The 25,615-nt window shown below is 39.8% G+C and overlaps 2 protein-coding genes across 2 annotated transcripts; both read left to right on the top strand.

Annotated features, from left to right (window-relative positions):
- The first annotated feature begins 510 nt into the window (after positions 1–510).
- MAT1A (methionine adenosyltransferase 1A) lies at positions 511–17,441 on the top strand. Its single transcript, XM_053984067.1, has 9 exons — positions 511–842; positions 7,472–7,549; positions 8,050–8,172; positions 9,849–9,961; positions 11,537–11,680; positions 12,333–12,551; positions 15,551–15,733; positions 16,259–16,392; positions 16,680–17,441. Exons 1-9 carry the CDS (start codon positions 749–751, stop codon positions 16,780–16,782), a joined length of 1,191 nt encoding a protein of 396 aa, XP_053840042.1. The 5' UTR covers positions 511–748; the 3' UTR covers positions 16,783–17,441.
- A 2,573-nt stretch (positions 17,442–20,014) lies between these two features.
- Positions 20,015–24,420, top strand: LOC128810906 (uncharacterized). The gene is made up of 6 exons (XM_053984069.1): positions 20,015–20,213; positions 20,530–20,609; positions 21,031–21,145; positions 21,787–21,893; positions 22,127–22,241; positions 23,078–24,420. The coding sequence occupies exons 1-6, from the start codon at positions 20,150–20,152 to the stop codon at positions 23,263–23,265; spliced, it is 669 nt and encodes a 222-aa protein (XP_053840044.1). The 5' UTR covers positions 20,015–20,149; the 3' UTR covers positions 23,266–24,420.
- Positions 24,421–25,615: the final 1,195 nt, after the last annotated feature.

The raw sequence follows: 25,615 nt of genomic DNA, 5'->3' as shown, positions 1-25,615 counted from the left end.
CTGAAGCAGCCGTGGTGCTAGATCTTATCAGATGTTTTGTCGCTCAAACATGCACGAAAAATGAATGAAAATTAAAAAAAAAAAATTCATTGGGGAATTCTAGTTTTCTAGAGATGAAAAGGTAAAAGGAAAATACAGTTTTACAATGCAGAGCAACCTTCTTCTAGTCCTTTGTTAGGAAAGATGTGAGTTTACACATTTTGTATCCATCCCTGCAAAACCACAACACAGAGCTGGAAGTACACCATAGATCCCAGAATCAGGGGAGAGCCAAAGAGAAAAGCAGCTGACCTGAACTGTCACTAGCACTCCTGCATTACTTCATGCTCAGTGGTGCTGCTAAGATAACCAGTCTTGCACAGGTTGAATCCAGAGCGTTTCCAAGAACTGAGTTAATTAGTGAAGTATCCTAAAGTTAACTAACTCCCCTGCCAAGAAATGGGCTCTTCCATTTTTCTCACATGATTATCTGGGCACTTTCACTTTTCCATATATAGGAGCAGCTCAGGGACTGACAGATCAGGCTAGGTAGGGATACAGACTCCAGGCACATGCATACTCCTTGCACACAGGCACGGATGCAAGCACATGCTGCTTTCACACACTGAAATTCAAGTTAGCCAAAGAGGTAATAAGTGAAGACAGCAACAGTCGTGCTGATAAGAAGAGCCTTCTTAAACAGAAGGCACTGAAGTTAGAGCTCTTCAACCACCATTTATAATAATCCATCAGGAAAAGCATCAGAACCATGAATGGGCCAGTGGATGGTTTATGTGATTACACGCTTGATGATGAAGGGGCTTTCATGTTCACATCGGAGTCCGTGGGAGAAGGACATCCAGGTAAGAAGCCAGCTCTTGTAAAAGTCTAAAAGGTATAATATTTTCATTTGAGGTGTTTCAAAAGCGTAAAGAAGAATCCACCTGGTGTTAATCTTACTAGAGAAGTTATTTGTAATAGGCTGCTTTTCTACTTTATTTCTAGTGGACTTTGTCCATACAGACTGTAGAATTGCTATAACTACAGTGCTTCCAACAGGAGTTTATGTGCCTTTGTAGGGGGTGTGTTCAGCTGAGGAAGACAGTGAGGTTTATGGGTGCTGCTCCTTCCTTTTCATCTAAATTTCTTTCAGTATTCATGTGAAGACACTACTGTATCTCTGACAGGCTCAAGTTTCACATATGGGTAAGAATGCATCGCTTGCTTCTCAAGTTCCGTATCTTTATGGGCCCTGTGGAACTGTCCTGCACATATGGAGTGGTCTAAGACTGTCACCTATGACAGGAATATCCCTAAGTAGTAGCCTATCTTAGAGCCTTTTTTTAGTGGTCCCAGCAGCTGTACATGGCAAAGCCACCAATTTACCCCCCACCTCCCACCCCTTTCCATCATCTGATGCAATATATGGAATTGCTTAAGCAAATAGTGGACAGTTATTGGCTAAACTTTATGTATGGTCAGCAGAGATTAGTTCAATTTTATTGAAAACAAATATTCATCCACCATAAACATACACCTTATGTCAACAGCAACTGTTCCCTCAAGTGAGGCCAGGGGACAATGGGCTATTTGAGGTCCTGAAAAGTGTATTTGTTTTAGAAGCTGATTTGGTGGCCTGTGCTTTTTGCTGTAATAAGGCTTTTCAGGTCTGTATTCATATTATGTGAGTGAACCATAAATTGGCAGAATGAATTTATAGCAGAGGATAAAAAGGTCAGCAATAAGAACTTTATAGTTTGATACTCTTCTAGATTAACTTATTACTGCAGATCAAATCCATGGCTGATGCAATTGAGTACCTCTCCATCAATGTGAAGTCAACTACATCAGGTTAAACAGGTTGGGGTTCTTTCTGATGTAACACAGTCAGAAAATGACAGCCACATTTTGTCCTTGGAACCTATGTCCCATGTCAAATTTATATTTATTTACATCCTGTGTCTGTAGTGCTATGTAATTTCATGGGGAAAATAACATAATACAGTGTGGTAATTTTATGTGGATGATGTTATTTCCAAAGATAACTGGTCGCAAGTTATGCTACTCTAATCATTGTTTTCTAATCATTTTGGGGCAAAAATAGGGAAGTCTCAGAGCAGAGAGAGTTCAACTGAATCCCCAGATTTAGCTTTGTCCCTTGGTTTGTTTCCTTACCAATTCTCTCTTTATCTTAGTTCTTGTTTTAGAATTTGGCCAATTTTTTAGTTCTTATTCACATTCCCGCCTTTATTTCCAAACCCTCTATTGAGCCTTTCTTTTAAGCCCCATGAATATTATTTTTCTCATGTACTGAAATGCTAGGCAGGCCCTTGAGAAACACAGTTACCACTTGGATATCTCTGCAGCTTCTCTCGCCTGGCAGAGCTTGCTGGGTCTCTGGGTACTATGAGATACAAAGTACCAACCTGGGATGTTTATTTTCGAGTGAGTGGAAAACTGAAATTTACCTGGGTGTTTTCAAGGCTGTGATGCTTTCTTAAACAGCCTAGACCTTCACTTAGGGTACTGAAAACCACAATGCCTATGGCAAAGGGAAGAGAGAGATTTTCCAGATCAAAGGAGGACAGGCTGGCAGTAACTCTGAGTTGTCCTGCAAATTCTTTTTCCTGGGAATCAGCACTGGATCTTAATCACCTCAGTGACAGCTCTGGCTCCTGACAGCAAATTGATCACATCCTGGCCAAACTCCCCTTTTTCCCTCTGTGGTTTTTCACAAGAGGTGTAGACATGCCATTAGGATTTTATCACCTAGGAAAATCTTGGCTATTTCTTAAAATGAGGCTCAGTGCCTGAGGCTGTAGTTGGGCTTCTGATGTTATCTGTAGCAATAGAATTTTACTGTGAGTTCTGATTTCCTCTGTTTATACAAAATGGATAATTTGCGTGTTCTTGATTATTTCTCTTCCGTATGTGATAGTATAATTTTGCTAGAGGGCATTATGTGAAGTGAAGATCCTGAACCAGATCTTTGTCTGGTGGAAATTTGAATTGTTGTGATTGTATTAGCTGAGTATTGAATGTTTTAATGGAGACCTTCTTAATGCACAAAGCAGGAGAAATTACATGCTTATTTATTTGAGTGTACAGAGCTGTCTTGAATCTGTGCAGTGGCTAGAGCTGGGTGTCACTGAGAAGTCCAGATTCCATAGAAGCAAGTAATAGCTGTCAATAATTAACATACAGGTACCACCTGTGCTCCCCAAAGACATTATAGAAGACTGTTTATGTCATCTTCTCACTCCAGATTCTTCAAAATCCCTTGGGCATAATGTTTGGGAATTCCTTTCAGATCTTTAATCATTTACTGGTGTAAATTCCAAACTCTCTGAAGACTTGCACATGACTTCTTCCTTTCAATATAATGATAAAAGCACACAGACAGAAGCATGAAAAAGATAATTTTTTTTTTTTTTGCTCTCTGTATTTTGTCACTGCTCCATTTTCCTTAGTCCTGGAGTGTCTGTCATGCTGCACAGGTTTCATGGTGCTTTGAAAAGCATTATGTGTTTCTGTGCCCCACAATGTCTTAAAAATGTCAAACCACCAAGAAGTAATTCCTTCCCCTAGCTGGCTTCAGGTGGAATTGGCTGCAAACTGCCATTCTGCCATTCAGGTTTCCAGAAAGTATCAAGGAATCTCTTTAAAAATATGAGACAAAACATCTTCTAAAAGCACTCTCAGGTTTTCAAGCATATTAAAAGCACATGTTTATCTTGTAGATATTCACAGGAACAAAAAAAAATCATGAAGGAAAAATACCCCAGAAAATGCAGATCTGTCCAGCATGTCTTATATCTAAGATTATATATCCTTAATGATATGCATGGTACTTCAGTAAACTGTGCATTGAACAAGGAGAACAGATGTACAAGACATTTAGACACTGCTAATATTGCAGTACCACTCCAGTTATCAACTAGCACTCCCCAAGTGTTCTTTTAAATAGGAAAAATGTACAGCACAATGCAGGTATTTGAAGTCTTTCTAGTGAAAGCCTTTTGTAGGAAAGCTGATTTTTTGATGAAATACTTATGAAAAGTATCTGCATTTCTTCACTGTTTAATTTTTTTTAGCAGAAAACTGAGAATTGCTCTTTTTGCCATATTTTGAATATAAAAATTCATATCCTAGTTTAATTTTTTTCTGTTGATAAAAATAACATATAATTAAAAATACTGAATTTAATGTTGATTATTACAGGTTTTGAAGAAAAACAGTTTTGCCATTTCAAATGTTCAATGTTTATTATATTTACTACACCATGAAAGCCAAAGTGGCTGTGCCACTTTGTTGTGCTTTTTCAAGCTTTTTTGAATAAAATTTTCAGTTTTTACTGCTGTTCATGGTTTTTTTTCTCTGTGTGGTGAGTCTGTGAAACTGAATTCCTGGGAAGGTTCTGAGAACTTTTTTTAAGCTCTTACATACTCTAGATTCATGTAACAAACTTATGTCTAACTATCTGGAAAACTGTGAAGTTTCTTCTAATTATCAGAGATCACCTTTGTTGTTGAACACCTCCTTTACTTCCTAGTATTACAACTGGGATTTTGAGTAGGGTTTATCATCAGCCTCCCCAGACTCATTTTATGGCTAGCAAGAGCTGTTTCATGGCTAGTTGGCATCTCTGCCATAAGGCTGGTGCCTGTGGGATGACTGGATTTCATGAAAAGAGTCATGGCTATCTAATACTTTCCTGCTCAGTCATTTCAGATACCCCTTTTGCAATATTCATTCTATTGGATAGTAATTCATGACATGAAGGTATGCATGGACTGAATTCTGACCTATTAAATGGGTTTTTTTAAAGATTATAGCATCTCAGAGGCGTTCCATTATGCTCTCCCTGTTTCTAAAAAAAGGGAAAATAAAATGGAAAAAAATAATGGACAAACTTAACTCTCACACGTAGCAGATAATAAGAGAAATGGGCCAGCTGAGATGAGAAATTTAAATAACATAATGAAGAGTGCACAAAGCCTGCTAAGCATTGCTAAAAATAGAAAGCCTGGTTTTATTTTACACCAGAGACCTTTAGTAATAGACATGCCTTTACTTTAATGCATTAATCAGCCAATCATCCAGCTGGATTTCTCTTTCCTTTCTTCATAGACATATCTGTATCTGGATTTGCTGGTTGTTGCACCGACAATCAGATATGACGTGTATTTTCAAACTGATTTGCCTCAGACTATTTTAATGTAAAGGTATGCTCCAAGTATAGTAGATCAAATTACTCTAATCTGTTATTTTAGTTTATTAGGGTCTCACATAGATGTTAAAGATCAGAAGGGATCTCTAAAATATAATCTGATCTGACCTTCCATAGATAGTAATATTTCATGCAAGAGTTCTTCAAGCAAGCAGTAAATGGCAGTTGAATTTCATTCATACCTTTTAAAAAGATATCCAATTTTCATGTAGACATTTGAAGGATAAGGAATCCTGCATGCCTCTAGATGAATTGTTTCCATGACTCTCACTCTTTTCAGATTTTCCTTTTTGAGTCTTTATCTGTCTCTTTTTAACTTTCATTTATCAACTGTAGTTACATTATTTACCATCAGAAAAAAAAACCAAAAACAAAAAAACACTTTTCTCTCAGCACAGTATTTTTAGGTTCTTAGGGATCAGGATCTCAATGCCTATAGGGGTTTCCTCTGGTAGGCTGCCTTTCCTTCAATCTTTCAGAACTAGATTGAGTTTGATTGATTTCATCCTGTAAGATAGACTTTTCTGATTTAGGGCATTCTTCTCATTCTGTCCTAAACCTTCTCATGGCTTCTTAACATCTTTCTTGAGCATTTTAGCAAGAATGCATACAATAAACCCCATGTGTGCCATACAGGGAACCTAGACATGGTGGACAGTGGCATCTAATGCAGGTGAGACATGCTTCAGGTGGAGCAAGGACAGCAATAAAGGTTGTTCATTGAAACTCTGGGAGGTGAAAAAAAGACTACAAAGCAGTCCCCGCCACTAGAGTTTGCTGCTGGGTATTGGACCTGCACTAAGAAAGCCATTCCAACCCCAGCTGATCTGTTGTGTCACAAAGGTAATAAACTGCATATTTTATGCTTAAAAATGTGGATATATTTCCTTATAAAAATGAAAACTTTGAAGACAGCAAGCAAAGATACATTTTTAATCACTCCTGCCACCTTTGTACCCAGGTTTGCTAAACAAGGTTCAGTTGGATATCTAATTAAATTGCAAGAATGGTGTCTGATTCCTGTTTGGTAATAAATGTCCCAAATTTAGTAATCCATGTACAGTTCTTGCAATGCTGAAAGTTCCAACGCAGCCTACATTTGTGTTAATTGTCTTTTGTGTTCATTGTTTTTGTGTTGAAGTGGTGAGATGGGAGTGAATATGGGAGATGAAAGTGTCAGAATCACATTAGTTCTCCAGTCCTTGATTTGTCCCTCTTAGCTAAATGTGCACCTTCCTCATGAAAATAAGTGTGAATTTATTTTGACTTGAGCTTAAGTGTATTAAAGGCGCTAATGACAGACTCTTACAAAACATTCCTTTCCAACAGATTGTGTTGCACACAGCAAAGCAGGAGATTAATTTATTTTGCCACACAGCTTGTTATGGCAAAATCTAAAAGCAGTACTAGGCCTTTTTTTAAAGAACAATAAAATTAAATTATGTAAGAAAATTTATCATTTTCATGTGAAAGACATTGCTATGGGTGATGCCCTTTTGTGTCCATTAGATTAGCTAGATTATTTGATTAAGATTCAATATTTGTTTTATAGATTAGAAAATAAAGGAAGAAAAAGATAAAATATCATTGTGACAAACTCGAGCTGAAACCTTTGTATTTGGCATGTAACTAAAAGTTTACCTCAGGCAAACTTCAGCTGGTAACCCCTTCTTTGCTTCTGTGTGTGTATTCTCTGTGCTGCTTTGGGTGGATTGCAGGAATTAGGAGGTGACACTGCCAGATGGTAGGAAGCAGTGACAAAAAACAACCCAAAACCCAGCCCTTCACTGAGCTGTGAATTATGTCTATTAATCTAAACACTCTCTCAGGCTTTACCAGCAGTGTTGGTCAGGTACATTGTAACTTTCTGTTGAGGTGATGGAAGTTGGTGCTGGAACGTCACCACTCCATTAGAGCACCACTGGTTTGCAGAGCTGGTGGTGCTAGAGAAGGAGAAAGCTGAGAGTAAAATCTCTTAACCTCTCAGGTTATTCTGTGCATTGCACACTTGTTTCACATCTAAGTGCAGAAAACTATAGACAAAGTTCTGGTTGGTTGGTTTGCACTGATAGGTGAATGCCCCACTGTGCCTACTGAGTTTGCTGGAAGGATGTTTAATGTGTTTTTCTATTTAGCTACATTAAATATGCCAGTAATAGGCAATAAAAGAATTCCTTCTGAAATACCCACTGAAAGTGATGCAAACAGTCCACGTTTGTATTGAGTGCTGCGGTTTTGAATCACAGCTTTGATGTCTTGCAGATAAAATCTGTGATCAAATCAGCGATGCTGTACTAGACGCCCATCTCAAACAGGACCCGAATGCCAAGGTTGCTTGTGGTAAGCTGTTTGCTGCTTTGCTTTAAGTCATCACACAATCACATTATTTTTTTAGGATGTTTGCAAGGACCTAGCTTGTTTCACTCTCAAAAATGACATAAGAATTTCAGTTTTCAAGAGGAGAGATGAGAAGAAACAGTAAAAGTTTTTGTAAAGACTGAAGAGCAAGCAGGCTGTGGAAGAGTAGAGCCATTGATTTTGTGTGTGGACTAAATTGTCCTGGAAGAAACAGGTGCATATCACTGAATCATGCTCAGTGTTATGACTTTCTCATTTGTAAATTGGACATACTAATTTTTTCCTTGCTTTCAGACAGATGGTGAATATGAAACAAATTTGTTATAGATGGAGTTACAATGCTAAAAATATGGACAGAAAGGATTTACACTGTATATGCATCCAATAGATCTCTCAAAATCAGCATGATCACAAACACAGTTCTGTGTCTTAGTGGCTGGCTTATTCTGCTATTGTAATCCTGTTCTCATCTCTCTTTTCAGAGACAGTATGTAAGACAGGAATGGTGCTGCTCTGCGGGGAGATCACTTCTCGTGCTATTGTGGACTACCAGCGAGTTGTCCGAGATGCAATTAGACATATTGGCTATGATGATTCAGCTAAAGGTTGGTGGAAAACCTCATGAAATTGTGGAAAAGCAAGCAATAGGCAACTGCAAAACAGGTCTGTCACCACTTCCATACAGGGGCTTTAGCAAGCCTGATACAAAATGAATGTGCTGTGTGAAAGCTGCTTACATGGTGCTACATGTTTCATTTTCTGGCTTTACCCCAGTAAGTAAAAACCTTTTACTAGTTAAAACTGAATTTGGAGTAGGCAGACTATACTTTGAGCTGTGGTATTTGGCCACAATAGTTAACTGCAACTTGAACCATAGAACCTGTCACTCCTCCAAACTTGCAAAAACTTGACTCTTGGTTTTTCATTTGGCAAGCTGATTGTTGCATCTTATTGCAAAAGAGAGAAGAAACCTAGTTAATTTCATTTGTATTTTTGTATTTTTCCTTTGTATTTTTGTACTGCAGTAGCATTTAGAATTCCCAAGTAAAGGTGGTTGTCACTGCAGGGTGCTTTGTTAGCTCTGAATATCTCCTTTTACACTGAGCAGTGTGTTGTCCAGACCTAGGTTGTGAGATATGCAAATGATAAAAAAGACAAAATGCTCTGTGCACCAGACACATTTCACTTTCTGATTTGCATGTATCTGTTTATACAGTAGAAATAGTCCAAGTATTCTGTTGCAGTGAAGTGTATCTTTTAAGAGCTTTTGGTTTACAAATTGTTTACTGCAGTCCTTTGATTGCAATCGAATTTGCAGGAGGTTGTGATGGGAGAATATTACAGCAGCTCAGCTCCAGGTTGCCTGCACTGTCACACAACAACAATGCTTCCAGAACACAGAAGCAAATCTAGGAGGTCATAAATCTCCTTTTTATCCAAACTGCCAACAAAGATGAGGGGACATTTGGTGAGCCAGTGAAAAACAATTTCTAGAAGTAAAAAAAACCCTAAACCAAACAATTATGTACAGAAATATAATTTTCTTCTCTACATAGTCTACTGAAAAGAGGGTGAAGAGCATTCAAGTGGATCATATGCATATGGATGTGTATATATGTTGTACTGGCTGAACATGAGTTTGGTCAGAACCTGTCAGTAGCTACAGTTCTAGGAAAGGTTGGATTTGGAGAGGAGCAAGTTACTATTAATATACCTAGGAAGAGGTGGGAAATTTTGCCACAGTCTTCTGTAAGTCTTTCAATTTCTTTTTAAGACCTTATTTTTGCTCTTGGAAAGCCATATAAATTCCCATTTCCAGATTTGTTGTGAGACCTGAATCTGGTGTTTTTCTGTTTGTGGTTCATGCAAAATCCCATGAGAGATTTAAGTATGGACACTGCTTTGTATGTATTACAAATAATGTGGAGAGAGCAGAGTCTTCCATTGCTGAAAAACTCAGCTTCTGGGAATTCCTGTAGAGGTCTTCATTAGTATTCATTTGGGAGAGGCTCATAATCTGATTTGGCTTGGCACAGGGAGTCAGTGCAAGAAAAAATAACCAGTAACAAGCAAGAAAGGCAACTCTGTATGATCCACCCCATCAAAAAAAAAAAAGGTTTCAAGTGTGGTATTGACAAAAATTTTACTAAAGAATAGCAGTTTGGTTTTGAGTTTTGAATGTGGTATCCTTCAGAATAAAAATTATGTCCTCTGGTTGCAAGTTACATTCCTAAATTGTGACAGAAAAAGCTAATTCACTGCTATTCTTTTTTCCAAATAGGCTTTGACTACAAGACTTGTAATGTTTTAGTGGCACTGGAACAGCAGTCACCTGATATTGCCCAAGGTGTTCATCTACATAGGAATGAAGAGGATGTTGGTGCTGGAGATCAGGTAGACATAGCATCACATCTAAAACACCAAAGCTGTTTTAATGGGAAAAGTTGACTCCAACTTAATGCCCTGTTTTTTATGTCAAAACACGTGTCAAAGTATTTCCACACTTCTCTTTACCCCAGAATAAAACCCATAATTATACTAAAACAGCTGGAGGTTCCTTGAGGGCAGACTTTTGTCTGGTATTGTTTTAGCACTCCAGGCAAATCAGGAGAGCTCTGGCAATTTGTACTGGCTGAGGAGGTTCCCTTTAGAACTCAGCAAAGGTTTTTTGCTTATGTCTTTCATGTTTTTGTTGCGTAGTTTTAGGTTCATCAGACCATTCATCTTGCAGCCAGTCTTGCCATGTAACATAGAATAAACAAAGGATCTTTTCACATTCAAAGAGCTGTTGAGATTTGGTGCAGCAAAAACGTAGGTGATGTTTCACCTGCCCTTGGCATGAGTACAATAAATACCAGAGTACATCTAATTCTCACTTATTCCCAGAGGCAGTTCTTGTAATAGGTGTTCCATGCAATTAGGGCTGTCCAAACTGAGTTTCTCTGAGCTAAAGAACACATGTAGGCATTTATGCTGTGATCCCAAGAGAAAGATACTAACAGAAAAACTGCATAATGTGACTGATGCCATATGAGTTAATTTAATATTTACTAGTTATCATTAGAAGTGATATCTAATTTATACGAGTGCTGTTGAGAGCTGTAAGTGCAAGTATCAGAGTTCAGGAGCCAAGCTAATATTGTTAAAAAAATACCTTGAGGACTAAATTAAAATGCTTTTCTGCTGTCATGGGGACATAATACTACATAAGATGAAAAGAGATTTTACTTTCTTTGACACTTTGATGGCCTCACTTTCCATTTGATCCAAGTACCTTCCTGTCTTTTTTTCCCTTTTTTTTTTTTTCCTACAACATACACTGGATGAGGAGAAAGAAGAAAATGCTGCTAATTCTATTTAGCAAATGATAATCTGATGCAGGGAACATGACAGAATTATAAAAGTAATGTATAACAGTATAAATATAATATATAACAGTATAAGCTGTGACTCTAAGCATGTGGCATTGAAAAATCTGAGGCAGGTGCCTTAAATAGTGGGTATGTCCTTCATGGAGTGCTCACACCCCATTCCACTGAAATTTCAGATGTGAGCTGCAGTAAGTATAACTATGTCTGTATTCATACATAAAAGCCTCTGGAACATTTCCAGGCTACTGAAAACCTCTTTCCCATGACAGAATAGTCCTGAAATATTTTCTCCAGCAGATTTTTTTTTCCTGTGAAAGAACCTATTGGTTTTTTCACAGAAATGTCTTCATTTTTGTTCAGGTTCGTAGCTCAACATGTAAGCCTTCACGCTAGTGAAAAAATTCTAGGAACATGTTCTGCTTCTCATTACACTGTAACATGTTGGAGCCTGATCTGAGTTTTGGCTTCTTGCACTGTGATGTAAAACAGTAGAAAGTAAACCTGAGGATACTGCTGACTCTTTGCTTCAGATTAAATCTCATTCCTTTTGATTGTGGTGCCTTTAACAGTGATTGAAGTATGTTCTCTCCTCCTGTAGGGTTTGATGTTTGGCTATGCAACAGATGAGACAGAAGAATGCATGCCCCTAACAATTATTCTTGCTCACAAACTGAACGCCAGGTTAGCAGAGCTGAGGCGTAGTGGAGAACTCCCTTGGCTGAGGCCCGACTCTAAGACACAGGTAAATACTGCAGGGGATTGTCCAGAAAGTTAGAAACCAACACCTTTTCTTTCCAGAAATACTGAATTTTTTTTTGAAGACAGCAGTTGATGTGTTTCAGCCTATCAGGATAACCTACAAGTAGCAGATCAAGCTTTTCCACTGCTTGTGACATTGTCTCCTTGGCTGTTGGAAAATGGTTAACTTAGAGCTCTTCACCACCTGCCAGCGAAGGGACATTTAACCCTTCAGAACAAAAGTGCTTTTGCTTGTTGGAAAAGTGACATCCAAAGGATTTATTTGTATTTAGGGGTTCAGGCTGACATTTTCAAGATGCATGAAGAACATAAATTTCTGAGGCTTGAGTGTATTGAAGGAAGCCCCACCTGAAAGACATATTTTGAATGATTTCATAGAGAATCAAGTTGTCCTTATTGAGTTGGGTTTTTTCTTTCTTTCTTTCTTTTTTCCTTTAGCATAGCAAAGATGCAGTGAGGAAATAGGCTTCATTTCTCATACCCCGGCATCACTGTGAGCACTGATCACTGTAATGTCAGTACTGACACTTTGCTACAGCTTTGCTTTTGGAATAGCCTGGGTGACATTTGATGAATACCACTAACACATTTACGGCAACTCTGTTGTTTTTTCCCGTTGTCCCTGTGCCCCTCAGGTGACAGTTCAGTACGTCCAGAAGAACGGAGCAGTGATCCCCGTGCGTGTTCACACCATTGTGATCTCGGTGCAGCACGATGAGACCATTTCTCTGGAGAACATGCGCAGAACCCTGAAGGAACGGGTCATCCAAGTCGTTGTCCCTGCAAAATACTTGGATGACAAAACTGTTTATCACCTTCAGCCTAGCGGACGTTTTGTTATTGGTGGGCCTCAGGTTTGTGTTCTTGTATTATTTTGGTGGTCTTATGAGGTTACTTTTCACTATATGTTTGTCTTCAATGGTTTTGGCATCTCTGTCCCAGGGTAAGGAGCAAGCTGCCCAGTGGAAGACTTTTCCTGCAGCTGGATGGGGGAGAAGGGCCCAGGGTTTCACATGTCCTGTGCCAAAGTAACCTTTGAGGGCCTGGTGATACTGTACTTGTGTGGTGACCAGGCAGGCAAGTCTGCATCCAATTTTCCATTGCATGTAGAGTGTAGAGCCCAGTTCTGGGTTTTCTCAAACCCTCTGGGGACCAGCACTGAGAGAGACCTGCAATCCTTCCTCATGGGAAGCACTTCTTTCAGAGAGATGGACAAGAGAAGCTTTACTTCTCTTACAGTGAACCCGCTTTTCAGATCTGCATAGCTCTCACTGTTCTGTCTGACACCAGTAAGAGTTGAAGGTATTAATCTGTCCTGAAAATCAGCCCCAATAAGACTTCTTCTGTTGAGAAAATAAATGTTCCTCTTACTTGTAGGCAATGCAGGAAATGGGATTTATAATTTGATCCTGTACTCACCAAAGTCAGGAAGAACTTCCACTCTCTTTAGGATCAGCAGTTCTGAGATTTAGTTTTTGAAAACAAATTTACCATTATGAATGTTTTAATCTTCAGATGCCTTCAGAACTATCACAACAAAACTTCAAAGCTCCTTCCTGAAATTAGGTTCAGTTTTACAACAAATCCAAGTAGACAGCGTTTTCCCTTTGTTTTAAAATTCATTCACTTACCAGAATTTTCTAGAATTATTTCTAAAGCACTCTTTTTAATATTAGTGCCATGTAACAGGTAGGAAGATATCAAGACTTATAATTATTGATTCTACAAAAAAAAAAAAAAAGTATTTTTATGCAGTTGAATGGGTTGTATCACTGTAATTTTGTGTATCATTGACATCCTAGACTATGCACAAAAGGAAAGTCAAACTTGAGCTGTAACTTAGAGTGAATGAACCAAGGCAGCAATCATAGCTACATACAAAAAGAGGGCTACACACAGGAAAAATGTTATGTGTGCAGTGAAGTGCACCCATTAAAAATGTAAATCTTTCAGATGTGTACTGAACTGCATCCATTTAAAAAATGTACTATAATTACAAGTGATTAGCCAGCCAGGTATTTCTCGCTACTCTTGTGCTGGAGCTGTGTTTGCACATAGGAACTGAGAAAAGTCACAGTGTGCGTTTACAGCTGTTTAAACCTGGCCTAAGTTTACTCAGTATGGATCAATCTGCCTATGTGTCCATGACCTTCTAACTGCTATCATCACTTGTGCAATTTACAATGGCATTGCAGCAACCAGAAAATAACTATTTCTCCTCTTGACTTTAACAACTTTAGCTTTCTGCTTATTTCTCAGAAGAGTGTTACTCAGTTTTATTTTTAACAAAGCTAGCTACAGGAGGCTGTCTTACCTCCAGCTCAATTAATCTAAGGAAGATACACATATTTAACTTGGGATTTTCATCTTATGTTTTTGAGTATGGTGGGACCTTGAGTTCTGGCTATGGCAAAATGAGTTGGTTTGCTGCTGTCATTGTTTTCCCACCAGCAATACCTGCTGGTGTGATGAGGACAGACTTTACAGCTCATCACAATGATGACTTCCACATGCTTTACAAGTGCATTTGTACTTGTTCAGCACCTTTGAAACAAGGGGTGTTTTTTTTGCCTTTCACATGTCCATTTATTCTTCGTCTCACTCAGTTCTGCAGCCAAGTCATGGTGGCACGCAAGGTGTTCTCATTGCAACTGTCTGCACCATCAAAAAATTGATGTTTGAGGCAAGCAGAAAAACCCAAGGACAGGATCCTTTAATACACATTCAGCTATCTAAAATCCAGGTTTACATCACAGTGCTTTCTTAGCAGAATAGAAAAAACAGTGCCAAAGGTTTACTTTTGTGTATATGCACAGTTTTTCTAAGAAAAACTTTAACTCCCCACTTGTGTTTGCCATGCAAACATTCCAGCAGTTGAATTTTAGTGACATGATGTTCTGAGGCAAAGAATTTCAAATCTGCCTGCACAGGTGGCAGTGGAATTTAAAATTTGAACATGTTTTCTTTCACACCAGAAAGCCTAAGGATTTAGTAAATTGCAGGGGTCAGACAATTAGTCTGGTGTTGATCAGCTAACTCAGATCAATTGAAAAGCACTTGTGAGGAGCAGTCAGGATAGCTGTAGGCAACTAGAATATTATCTGTACTTCCTTATTTAATATTTTAGAATACTCATCTATAAGTGTCTGTTGTTAGAAAGAAGTAATCCTTTCTCAATTTCCTATAACTGCCTAGTATTCCATACCTGTTGTGTAAAGAATAAATTAGACTATAAATATTTTGGGGTTGGAAATGCAGTTTTTAGTACATATATGACAGTCTCTGATACTGCACTGGAAGTGCTGGATGCCAATGTCCATGTGACCATCTATAACATACCACTGACATAAATAAAAATAAAAAAAATAATCTACTGTAAATAAAAAAGGAATCTACTATTTAATATTCACACAATTTGTGATTTTGACTAAAAGATAGGAAAGCCTGGATGTTTTTGGGGTTTTTTTCATAATTTAAACAGTGTGAAATCTCTCAAGGGTTCCTTTATGGCACGTAGCATTTTAGCAGTATTCTGTAATAGGTTTGGATACTTAATAGGTAATTTCTAAATCAAAGCTTCCATATTTACAATTAAAACACGTTGTAGCTATCTGGGTGTAGGCCTGTTTGCTTGATTAACCAAACAAATTTGTGAATGGCTTATCTTGAGAATCTGGCTTTAAAGAACAATTGCAGCCAGCACTGGACCTTGGTGAGACAAGTTCATTCCTTCAGCTGCCCCCAGCAGTGCCTGTGTGGTGAACTTACACGTTGCTGCAGTATTCTGAGGGAATGCATAGCCTTGTTTGAGACTGCATGGATGTGAAACGGACAACTTCTGTCACTGCTTCAGGGTGACGCTGGTGTCACTGGGAGGAAGATCATCGTGGACACGTACGGCGGCTGGGGAGCGCACGGCGGCGGGGCCTTCTCTGGCAAAGACTACACCAAGGTGGACAGGTCGGCCGCCTACGCTGCCCGCTGGGTGGCCAAGTCCCTGGTGAAAGCCGGGCTCTGTCGCCGTGTTCTGGTTCAGGTATGGTTTGCTAAGGATGTTGCTTCTCTCAAAACCATTTTCCCTCTTTAGATTTTCTTTGAATGCCCATTGTACGAGCCCCTGTAGTAGAAGTGGTCTTGGTGATGGTTTTCTGGAGAAAGGAAGACTTGATGCTTGGTTCAAGCCCACTGTAATGTCACTAACAGCCTTCTTGAAACTGAAACAGGCTTCTTGAAACTGAAAGTTTGCATTTAGCTTCTTGGCTAATTTGCTTATTGGCAATTTTTCCAGATATTTGTTGAGCCCTCAACCTTCTGACACTCACTCTCATTGAAATGAGCATGAAGTGTCTGGATAATGGGGGAGAAAGTAATCCAGAGGCCTTAGCACTTTCAAAGTTTTCTCTTCTCTGTTTCTATAAATACAGATTGTGCAAATATGAGAAGTGAAGAAGAGGCATTAGTTTTCATGAGATGATTCATAAATTAATGCTTTCTTCTGCTGCCCACTGCTGCCCCGAGGTGCTGTGTTTATTGGCTGACTAAGGTACCTTTTTTCCCACAGGTTTCTTATGCCATTGGGGTTGCTCATCCACTGTCTATTTCACTGTTCACTTACGGAACTTCCCAAAAAACAGAGAAAGAACTGCTGGACATTGTGCACAAAAACTTTGATCTTCGGCCTGGAGTCATTGTCAGGTAAAGAAACACACAGAAAGGAAAATATCCCAGTAGTTGCATCCAAGAAATTATTTCTTGCAAAAAATCATTTCTTCTAGCTCTTAGTGAAGGTTTCTTCTATAATATATGGAAGTCAAATAAAACAACTTTTGTATTCCAAGAACTTTAAGTTACTTTGCTCTGATAAAAAGGTATCTTTTGGTTTACCAAAGGAATTTTAGATTATTTAATCTTTTCCATTTAATAGTAGTTATCATGAAGTATCTTAATATGAAAAAATTTCCTTCTTTTTATTATACACACAGGGATCTGGATTTAAAAAAGCCTATTTACCAGAAGACCGCATGTTATGGTCACTTTGGAAGACAGGAATTCTCATGGGAAGTGCCTAAAAAACTCGTGTTTTGACATTAGTGACATGTCACCTTTTAAAACCAGAAAGGAAGACCACTAATGATGAGGATGCTTCTGAAAATTAAATTTGACAGCTTTATATTCAGCATAAGGAATTTTAAATTTTAAAAGGAAAGAAAGAAAAGGTTATTTTCTTGGAAATTGATTTTTTTTTAACCCTCAGTATCTTTCATTATCTAAGATATAATGGACAGAGTCTGTTTTTAAAATCAGCATAAGACAACAAAATACAGTTTACTTTTAACTGCTGCTTGTTGGTTCTTTGGATAAAGACTAAGTGTGACTCAGGTACTCAAACCAAAAGCTGAACCTCAGCCTTTGATGGGCAATGGTGAAGACGACTTTCCTAACTCTGACTAAGGATCAGCAGATCTGTTGCTTCTGATCAGACAATGGGAAATTCTGGGGTCCAATTTCCTTACTGGAGTTAGCAATGCATATGGCTGGGGGCTGCTTTGATGGGAGAAGGCTGAATAGCACCTGACAGTATCTTTGCCTCTTTTATAAACGATGTTAACATATATGTAATATTTAAATCACCTTCAGTGCATATGTGCTGTTACTGTCGTGTTTCAATTACCTGTGGTTTTGAAACATAAGTGCTCTCCTGTGACACAACGATCATAGAATAAAAAACTTTTTCCTACCATGTATGTAAAGGTGTATATTTTTTCTATGTTTCTTTAATGTTGCTGTTAAATGGTCCATCTCAACTCAGCTGCTTCTAGTCTTGTCGGAATTTAGTTTACCAACATAATTTAATTTTATTTTGAAATTGTTATATGCATTTCCCTGTTAATACGTGTATGATCACTCTTTAGTCTTTGTGATTAATGGAAACTCTATGAAAAAGTATTCGATTTTTATTTGTAACTCTTAGGTTTGTGCTATGCAGTATTTTTTGATAATTTTTACTCCCAAGCATCAGGCTTATTGCATGGCTTTCTATGTTGGGAATAAAATTGGGAATAAAATATAGCTGAGAGAAATAACTTCAAAACTTCAGCAAACACACTGAGGTTACGTTTGGAGCAGTGTCCCTCCGGAGAGCTGGTCCCGGCTCGGGGCGGTGCCCAGCTCCCGGTGGCTACCAGGGCTGGTCCCAGTGGCTACCAGGGCTGCCCCCGGCGGCTGCCAGGGCTGCTGGCGGTGTCCCTTTGTTCCTGCCGGGACCAGCGCCCGCCTCTCCTCCCCACAGGTCAGGGTCGCAGCTGCAGGTGGCCGGGACACGGCCAAGGCTGAGGACAAGGACGTCTCTGTGCCCATGTGCTGTATTGTCCTTGACAGTGGCAAACTGCTCTTTGCAAATGCCTGAGTTAGGCACAGCTTTGTTTAAACTGGGAGGGTGTGAGACCACGTTTATCTTCTGTGCTCAGTTTTGTTTGTCAGTAGGCAACAACTTAATCCTCCAGTGCAAGGGTTGTCTGTGTATGGCCCCCAAGAGGGACTTCTTGCTTTTAGCCAGCGTTCTGATAAATCTGCGCTGGAGAAGTGCTGCCACCCCGTGTTTATCTATCTCCTAAATAAGTGTCTTCATACAGCGCCTCTCGAGCAGATGTGGTGGTGGAAAGAAAGTGCCTGTGATGAACATTAAAGAAAAAGCTGCCATTTATTCCTTTCAAGTATGTCCTTTTCAAGTATAAACACAATTTATATCTAGTCAAGCCAGAGGTCTCTCACTTTTATTAATTATGCTAATGTACTCTGTGTTCTGTGTAAGTTGAGATAAACAGGTTTATGTGTAGGACTTAGCACATTAATCAGTGGGCCTCGTTGGGTCTCTACCTGGGTATATTTTGGCAGGAAAATATCTTAAAGACCACCTCCATCTTAGAGAATGAGTTGGCAAAGATTTCCCAGGGACCGTTTTCCTAGCTGCATACTGGTTGTCTTCCGAGGAATATGGAATATGTGTGTGTCAGCCTCAAAAGGTAAGCTGTTTGGAGCTAGGTCCTACTGGTCTGCCTAGAAACATTTACCTTGACCTTTGTTATTGAAGACTTGTTTTGCTAATGACCTTTTACTTGTCAGGGATGTATAGAAAGGCACATTGCTAATAATAAGGAAGTCACCATTCATGCTGACACAGAACTTTCATGTTTCATGGAAGTGTTACACTCCTACACATACCTGTTTATCAAGAGGTCCCTGAGATAGCACAAACAGACATTTGTCAGTGCCCTGGGTGCCTTCCTTTTGGCTTAACTTCTTCTGCAGCTCCAGGTCATAATGTAGTACACTACAACCAGCAGAAGTAAGTGAATGAAAAATTAATAAAAACAAATTAATAAAAAAATTAAATAAAAATAATTTAAAATTAATTAAGAAATAAACAAATGTGTTTCATAACATGACATGAAAACATAAAGTCCGTTCTCAACAAAAAGAAACACCTGCAGATGAAAGGAACAGTTCTGCTCAGGGGGTGGCAATAACAACCATTAAAGGTTTGTTGGAAAGGAGAGGGTTGTGTGTGTGCCCAGCTGGTTAGCAGGAAGGTGAGGCTGAATGGCCCTAGATTTGGCAGTGTGAGGAGATGTGTGACAGCTGTCAGGTGAAAGGCTGTGATTCTGAACCCTGCATTTCACACATGGGTCAGGCACACCCCTAGGACAATTGGATTAATCTGCTATTAAACGTGCAGGGTAGTAAAGGCTGAACTTTTGTGGCAATTTTGCTACCTATTCAGCTCTTCCCATAAATGGATTTAACCACATGAGGATCATGGCTTCATTAAAAAGAAAAGAAAAGAAAAGAAAAGAAAAGAAAAGAAAAGAAAAGAAAAGAAAAGAAAAGAAAAGAAAAGAAAAGAAAAGAAAAGAGTAAAACTCTGGATGCTACAGGATACAGACCATAACCCATTGGTTCAAATCAGTTGTCACTTGATGTTCTACGCTTTCTCTTTGAGTATGACATACAAATTAAGGCATTATTATGTCTTCTTTATAAAAGTATATTTGTGTGTGTGTGTGAGAGGCAAACACAGAGAGAAGGCAAACACAGAAGGTGGTGAGAGAGCCATAGCATGCAAGAACGTGCATACACTGAACATGTTTACAGTAAACCAGTTAATGTGAAAATTTCCCCGTGGAGCTGGCAGCAGCAGAGCCAGCCCGCCTCAGCCAGCCTGCCCTAACAAGAACATGCCCTTGCCCTCCCCCAGACTGTTCTGGCAAGCTCTCCTTGGGCTTCCCAGCAAGTGGGGCAATGTGTGCCTCCCCCTAACCCCTGATCACAGCACTGCTGTGGAGTGAGGCACAGGGTAAACATCCAGCCACACAGCTCTGTGCCTGACTCCAGGGCTTTTGCTCTTAGGCACCACAAGCAACAAATAATTACCTGTGGTCTCCTGCAGAGAGAAATGATCAGCTCCTGCCTCCTCTGGAAAATATGGTTTGTTCTAAGTTTAGCAGTTCTTCTTGCAGGTAAGATGTTCTTGAGTATGACTAGCAATTATTTAAATAGGGCTGTCTTAGAGAAATGAAGGGCCTGCTTGGGAACCCAGCCCTGAGTGGCCCCAAGCAGGTGCTTACATTGTTGTTTCCAACAAATCAATATTTGTACAGATTATTCAGATTTGAGCCCTGATCATGTCGGATATACAAGCTGGTACTAGGACTGTGGGATAGGGTAGAAGCAGGATAGAAGGACAGTTCCTCTGAACAAGTGGTATTTGGGGTTTGTTCCTGTGTCAGGAGGGACTATGACCTAGCTAAGTACCTGCTTCTGCTTGTCTTTTAGATTTTACTGAAATCAGAGCTTTTGCCGAACTAAGTGAATGCAAAAGTGCAACCATAGATGATGTGAATGGGAGTCTCAAGGTAAGAGGTTGGCTGACCCAGGGTCTGTTTTGCACCCACCTCCTGTTGCTGGTGGGCTCCTGCTGTGTCTGCCTGTGCTGCTGGGCAAGCACAACTCGTGTATTGCTTTGGCAATGTACAAAGTACATGCTGGGGAGGGGAGGCACACGCAAGAGCAGAAAAACATTAGTGTCATCTGACTTACCACAGCTTTGGTCCTGCTACTGCTTGTCCAAAAATGTCCTTGTAGATATATTTTCCAGTTTTGCTCTGCTTTAGATATATAAAGTGGCTTGAACATAAGCAGAATAGCGAGATAAATAACAGTAGCTACCTAGAAATACCTGAGCTTCTTTATTTACATGTGTTCACAGATAGGTTAATTCTAAGGCTCCAAAGTCTTTCCTTTTCAACCTCAACTTTTTCTCCCCTATCTCCACAGAAATATTCAAAATGCTTGCCTGACATTATTGCCGAGGGTGAAAAAGCTTCAGTCAATTTCCTGGCATGGACACTGCAAGAAACACTTGATCTGCTGCGCCCTGTTCAGGAGAAATGTGAGGCCCCTCCTGAACCAGCACTCCCCTTTGCTGGGCGTTGAACAAAGTGGCAGAGGAGAAGCACACAGGAAATTCTTTCTACTACAGAATGAACCAAGTGTCTGCATTTCTTTACGGGAGGAGGGGCATAATGTAAAAGATGTCTCAGCAACAGGGAGCACTGGGATTGGGGAGGCACGGCAGCACAAACAGGGGGTCCTGCTGTCTCTGCAGCCCAGGCACCGGTGCTGAGCAGCAGCACAGTCACAGGGCCAGCAGGGTCTGCTCTGCCCTCCAGCCTCTGTGCTGTCTTGGAGCAGGCATGCCAGTCACATTTTTCCAAGAAATATTTGGATAGGTTTGGCCACAATAGCGCTGAATGTCAGTGCTGCAAATGCAAATGCCACAGTGAGCCACCTCTAAAGTGTAACTGGGGCTGACCCTGTAGTCACAGTGACAAGTGAAGGGAAAATTTGGTGGGTGTGGCCAAAAGAAAAAGTGAGGGGACAAAAAATTTTAAACAAGCAAAAATGCTTGCTTTGATGATGTCAGCTGGCGGAGACAGGTCAATGAATTTGCTTGGGAAAGGAAAGCTTTTATACCCACTTTCACTCTGATATATTGTTTTCTCACTCTCTTTCTTTCTATCCATCCAAAAGTTTGCAAGCAGCTACCTCCATGCCCGCGCCCAGTGGCCCCAAAAAACGGGGGGCTCGTGTGTGTGACCATTGACAACACTCAGTACTGCAAACCCATGTGCAACAAGGTAACATTCCTGCCTTACTGCTGCTATATTGCTGCACCTATTCCTTCCTTTGGTAAAGCCTAAGGTGAATTAGGTAAAGCGTAATTTTGCTTGCTATACTTTTTTTTATATCCCTCAGGGCTGGGAGAGGTTGTAGTGTTTGTACTTCCCTGCCCTGTTTTTTCCCCTTGCAGTTACCATGATGTACCCTAAGACAGTGTTTGTTTATTTTCTCCCCACCACTGTTTCCCAAGGGTTATGACTTCCAGTTCCTCAGAAGGAGCAGGCTCTATGAAGTGTGTGGCAATGCCACGGGGTTTTCCTGGACCACGCAGCTTAGTGGGGGAAAGGCACTGGCTGTTTGCAACCGTGAGTGCTTCTCAGATATATCTGTTCATAAGGACATGAGGCTTCCTCTCTTTTGTTCAAAAAAATAGGAGGAAAGAAAAGTTTCTCTTTTCATGACAGTCTTGTCATGTGTGACATTGTGAGAGTCAGTGCTGAGCTGGCAAACTGATGAGCAATAAAACACATTAGCTATAATACTCTCATGAAGGCACTGCTGTTTCATCTTGGGGTACTAAATAAGGCATTTCTGCAAATGTTTGTGGGAAGATGGACCTGTTTTTTTTTAAAAAAACCAGAAAACTGGTATCATCCTAATACAAACTCCATGTTGCACAAGGGTTGTGTGCACGGGACAGACAGCAAGAGGACATAAAACTGTTTATCTTGCAACAATAGTTGAAGAATCTCAGCAAACTGGCCAACACCTGTATGTACATACAATAAAGCCTAGCAGCTGGGCCCTAGCCAGCAATGATGCCATCTTCATGGCAGCCCAAGGACTGTAAGACTGCTCCCATTTTATCCATTGCTCAATCTGTGACCCAAAGCAGGCTGTATGACTCTGTTGTTATTGTCTTAATTTAAAAATAAATGTGCATATAGATACACAAAAGGACCACTCTACCACTCCTATGTTTAATGGAAAATATTTTACCATTGACAGTGCCTGGTTGCTAGAGCAGTTGCTAGTTGTTTTCCAAGGCTTACTAAAAGCAAGCAATCATCTAGACAATTATTCCAGGTTGGAGACTTTAGTTTAGAAAATTGGAATCCCAGCACATGTTTAAAATCAGGACAATGCTAAGCTAATTCAGCTGCCTATTTATTTATTTATTATCATCTTTGATCTTTTCCAGCCTCTGAGGTGGCCATCAGTGGAGCTAAATCTGCCTATTTCCCCAGCAACAGCACCTGTGTGCACACGCTTGCCTTCCCTGAGAGTCAGGCAGAGCAGCTGAACATCTTCCTCCAGGAGATTGCGGAGCAGGGCATCGACGGCTCCAGCCGGGACCAGGGGGCCGATTGTATCATCTGTGGTTACTAGCAGCAGCCTGAGCACAGCCCAGCCTCTCACTGCACTTGGGCAGCAGAAGCAGAGCAGTGAAATCATGGCTAGCATGTGTAAACACACAGCTTTTATTTAGTTAAAGGTCTGGAGATCATGGTCATGACCTCAGCTTTGGGGTATGGATATATAGGCTAAATCTAATCCCGCAGCTCATGGCAGAAGAGTTTCAAAGAAAGAAGACCGCTTTTATGGCTTTAATTTGTCTAGCTGGAGTTAAGTAAGAACTGCAGTTTTTAAATGGATGCCTTCCTATTGGCTTAAGTTCTTTAGGCTGTCTGCAGATAGTGATAGCACTGATTGTTGTCAGAAATTGTCCCGTGTCAGGGGTCCTTTTTACTGAGAAAGGGCTGTACTTCTACTCACTTTTACAGCTGCCAGTTAATCACTATTAGTGCTCTGATGACCGCTTAAGCTGTAAGTGACAACAGTTCCTGGCTGTAGGGGTATAATACTTTATTCACTTGCTTGCTTGACTGGGGCTTAGAACAGCAGCAGAAAACCTGTCCATTGTCCACTTGGCACTAAGTGAAAGTGAAGATCAAAGGCAACTTAGCACTGGTGATCCAGCTTATTTGTGGAGCTGTAGCTATCAAACAATATGCATGTGAATTATTGTGAAATATAAACAAGAAATTTAGTTACTGCTTGCTTGGTTTTCAGTGGAATCTGTGCTTGAGGTAATATTTTAATTTTCTTCTGTTGAGCAAACAGTGAAGCTGTAGATCTGAAGACAGACAACTCATCTGTTTGTGTTTCCTTTCCATTTTTTACCTTTTCCCTGTTTCTGTTGATCTGTTGATCTGTCTCTCAGACACAGACAGCATAGTTTTGTGGTACATGATGTAAAATTGACCTATACCTCATTAATCAGCTAAATGGTTCAAATAGATATATTTACATACTTATATTTCAGGCTCAGAATCGAGTCATTACAAGTAAAAAAACCCATAAATAACCCCAGCTGCTTTAGGGCCCAGAAGCAGACATATGACAATGAGTGGAACAGACAATTACACCAGAAAGGAGATGAGTTGGCTGCTTTGGCTGCTTATAAACCATGTGGCAATAAATTAAGTCATTGTGTTGGAGACAAAAGTGCTGTAGTCTTAAAGGAAAGCATTGAGTTTTGAATCACTGGGTTTTGGTATTTATTTATTTATGGCAAACAGATTATCTCTATCAAATGAAATTATAATGGTTTTAAGTCTTTCCAGTCAAATCATCATCAACCGATGCTCACATAAAATATCTGGAGTACTTTGCAGTATAATTTTTCTACTGGTGCTAAACCCCATTTTTTCTCTGAATTTTGTTAATCTATTCTACTGACTTTCCAAACCAACCAACAAAAGAAAAGAAAAGGCACTCATATTTTATTTCATGAGGAAATCAAACCTGTAAACTAGCAGAAGAATCTGTTTAATTTGTGGGTCAGAAATCCTCATGTGAGTGTCGGACAGTGTGGAAGAATGAGGCTGAAAAGCTTTAATGATCATCTGTCATGAACTTGATATTAAGCTGGAGATTGGGTTGCTGGGGTGTTTTCCAAAAACTTGCAGGGAAGTTGTTTTGGTCTATTCCCACCACCTGAGTTCTTAGTTATATATGAGACAGGAAGTTGACTCAATAAGCCCATATGACACAGTTAAAACTAAAGTAAATTTAATGGTGTTATTTCCCAGAGTACATTTGCATAATTTCATTCATAGAAATGGTTGCTGAGTATTTGCATTAACTTCTTGTTGGTGTCTGGCCTGTCTGAGCATTGGACCATTCCTTGTGCTCTGCTCTAGCCCCACGATGGGGTTTGTTCTGGCACTACAGGACTGAAGAAAGAGGAAAATGCATATAGAAGGAAAGAATGTAAGAACATTTTAAACCATTAAGTTTCCAGATCAAACAACAGAAGCAGGGGAGGCTTATTTCTTGAAACAGTCTCTGAAATTTTATTTTTTTTTATGTTTTGCAATACAACCAGACTAACTTCCAGAGTTGCAACTTCCCAGAGTATCCTGCATGCTTTGGATAAATCCAACTGCATAAGTGTCAGTCAGCTAAAGGCTTCAGTAGTATTTACAGTGTAACTATAGAGAGAGAGAGATTCCTGATATTAATTAAGGGAATACAGTGCTGCATTATCCTTACTTCTCTTTCAGTCCACAAGAGAAGAACTCAGTCTAGGAACTGAGCCAACAACAGTAATTACTACCCAGCCAAAACACGGAGGGCAAAGTGCAGAGAGCCGCAGCTCATGGCAACAAAATCACACACATTCTCTTTTCACAGGAACTTAGCAGCAGCAGACTGGTAGACCCACTGCTTTTGG

Source organism: Vidua macroura, chromosome 8 (genome assembly GCF_024509145.1).
Source record: "Vidua macroura isolate BioBank_ID:100142 chromosome 8, ASM2450914v1, whole genome shotgun sequence".
Classification (NCBI taxonomy): Eukaryota; Metazoa; Chordata; class Aves; order Passeriformes; family Viduidae; genus Vidua; species Vidua macroura.
Note: the sequence above shows the minus strand (reverse complement) of the source record. Positions and strands in the feature narration are given on the sequence as shown.

Bases quoted from the DNA above. Each gene is read 5' to 3' on its own strand.
- MAT1A (XM_053984067.1), top strand. From the start codon at position 749: ATGAATGGGCCAGTGGATGGTTTATGTGATTACACGCTTGATGATGAA. The intron at 7,550-8,049 runs GTAAGCTGTTTG...CTCTCTTTTCAG, and splicing joins GAATGCCAAGGTTGCTTGTG to AGACAGTATGTAAGACAGGA. The intron at 15,734-16,258 runs GTATGGTTTGCT...TTTTTCCCACAG, and splicing joins GTCGCCGTGTTCTGGTTCAG to GTTTCTTATGCCATTGGGGT.
- LOC128810906 (XM_053984069.1), top strand. From the start codon at position 20,150: ATGATCAGCTCCTGCCTCCTCTGGAAAATATGGTTTGTTCTAAGTTTA. The intron at 20,610-21,030 runs GTAAGAGGTTGG...CTATCTCCACAG, and splicing joins ATGTGAATGGGAGTCTCAAG to AAATATTCAAAATGCTTGCC. The intron at 21,894-22,126 runs GTAACATTCCTG...CTGTTTCCCAAG, and splicing joins GCAAACCCATGTGCAACAAG to GGTTATGACTTCCAGTTCCT.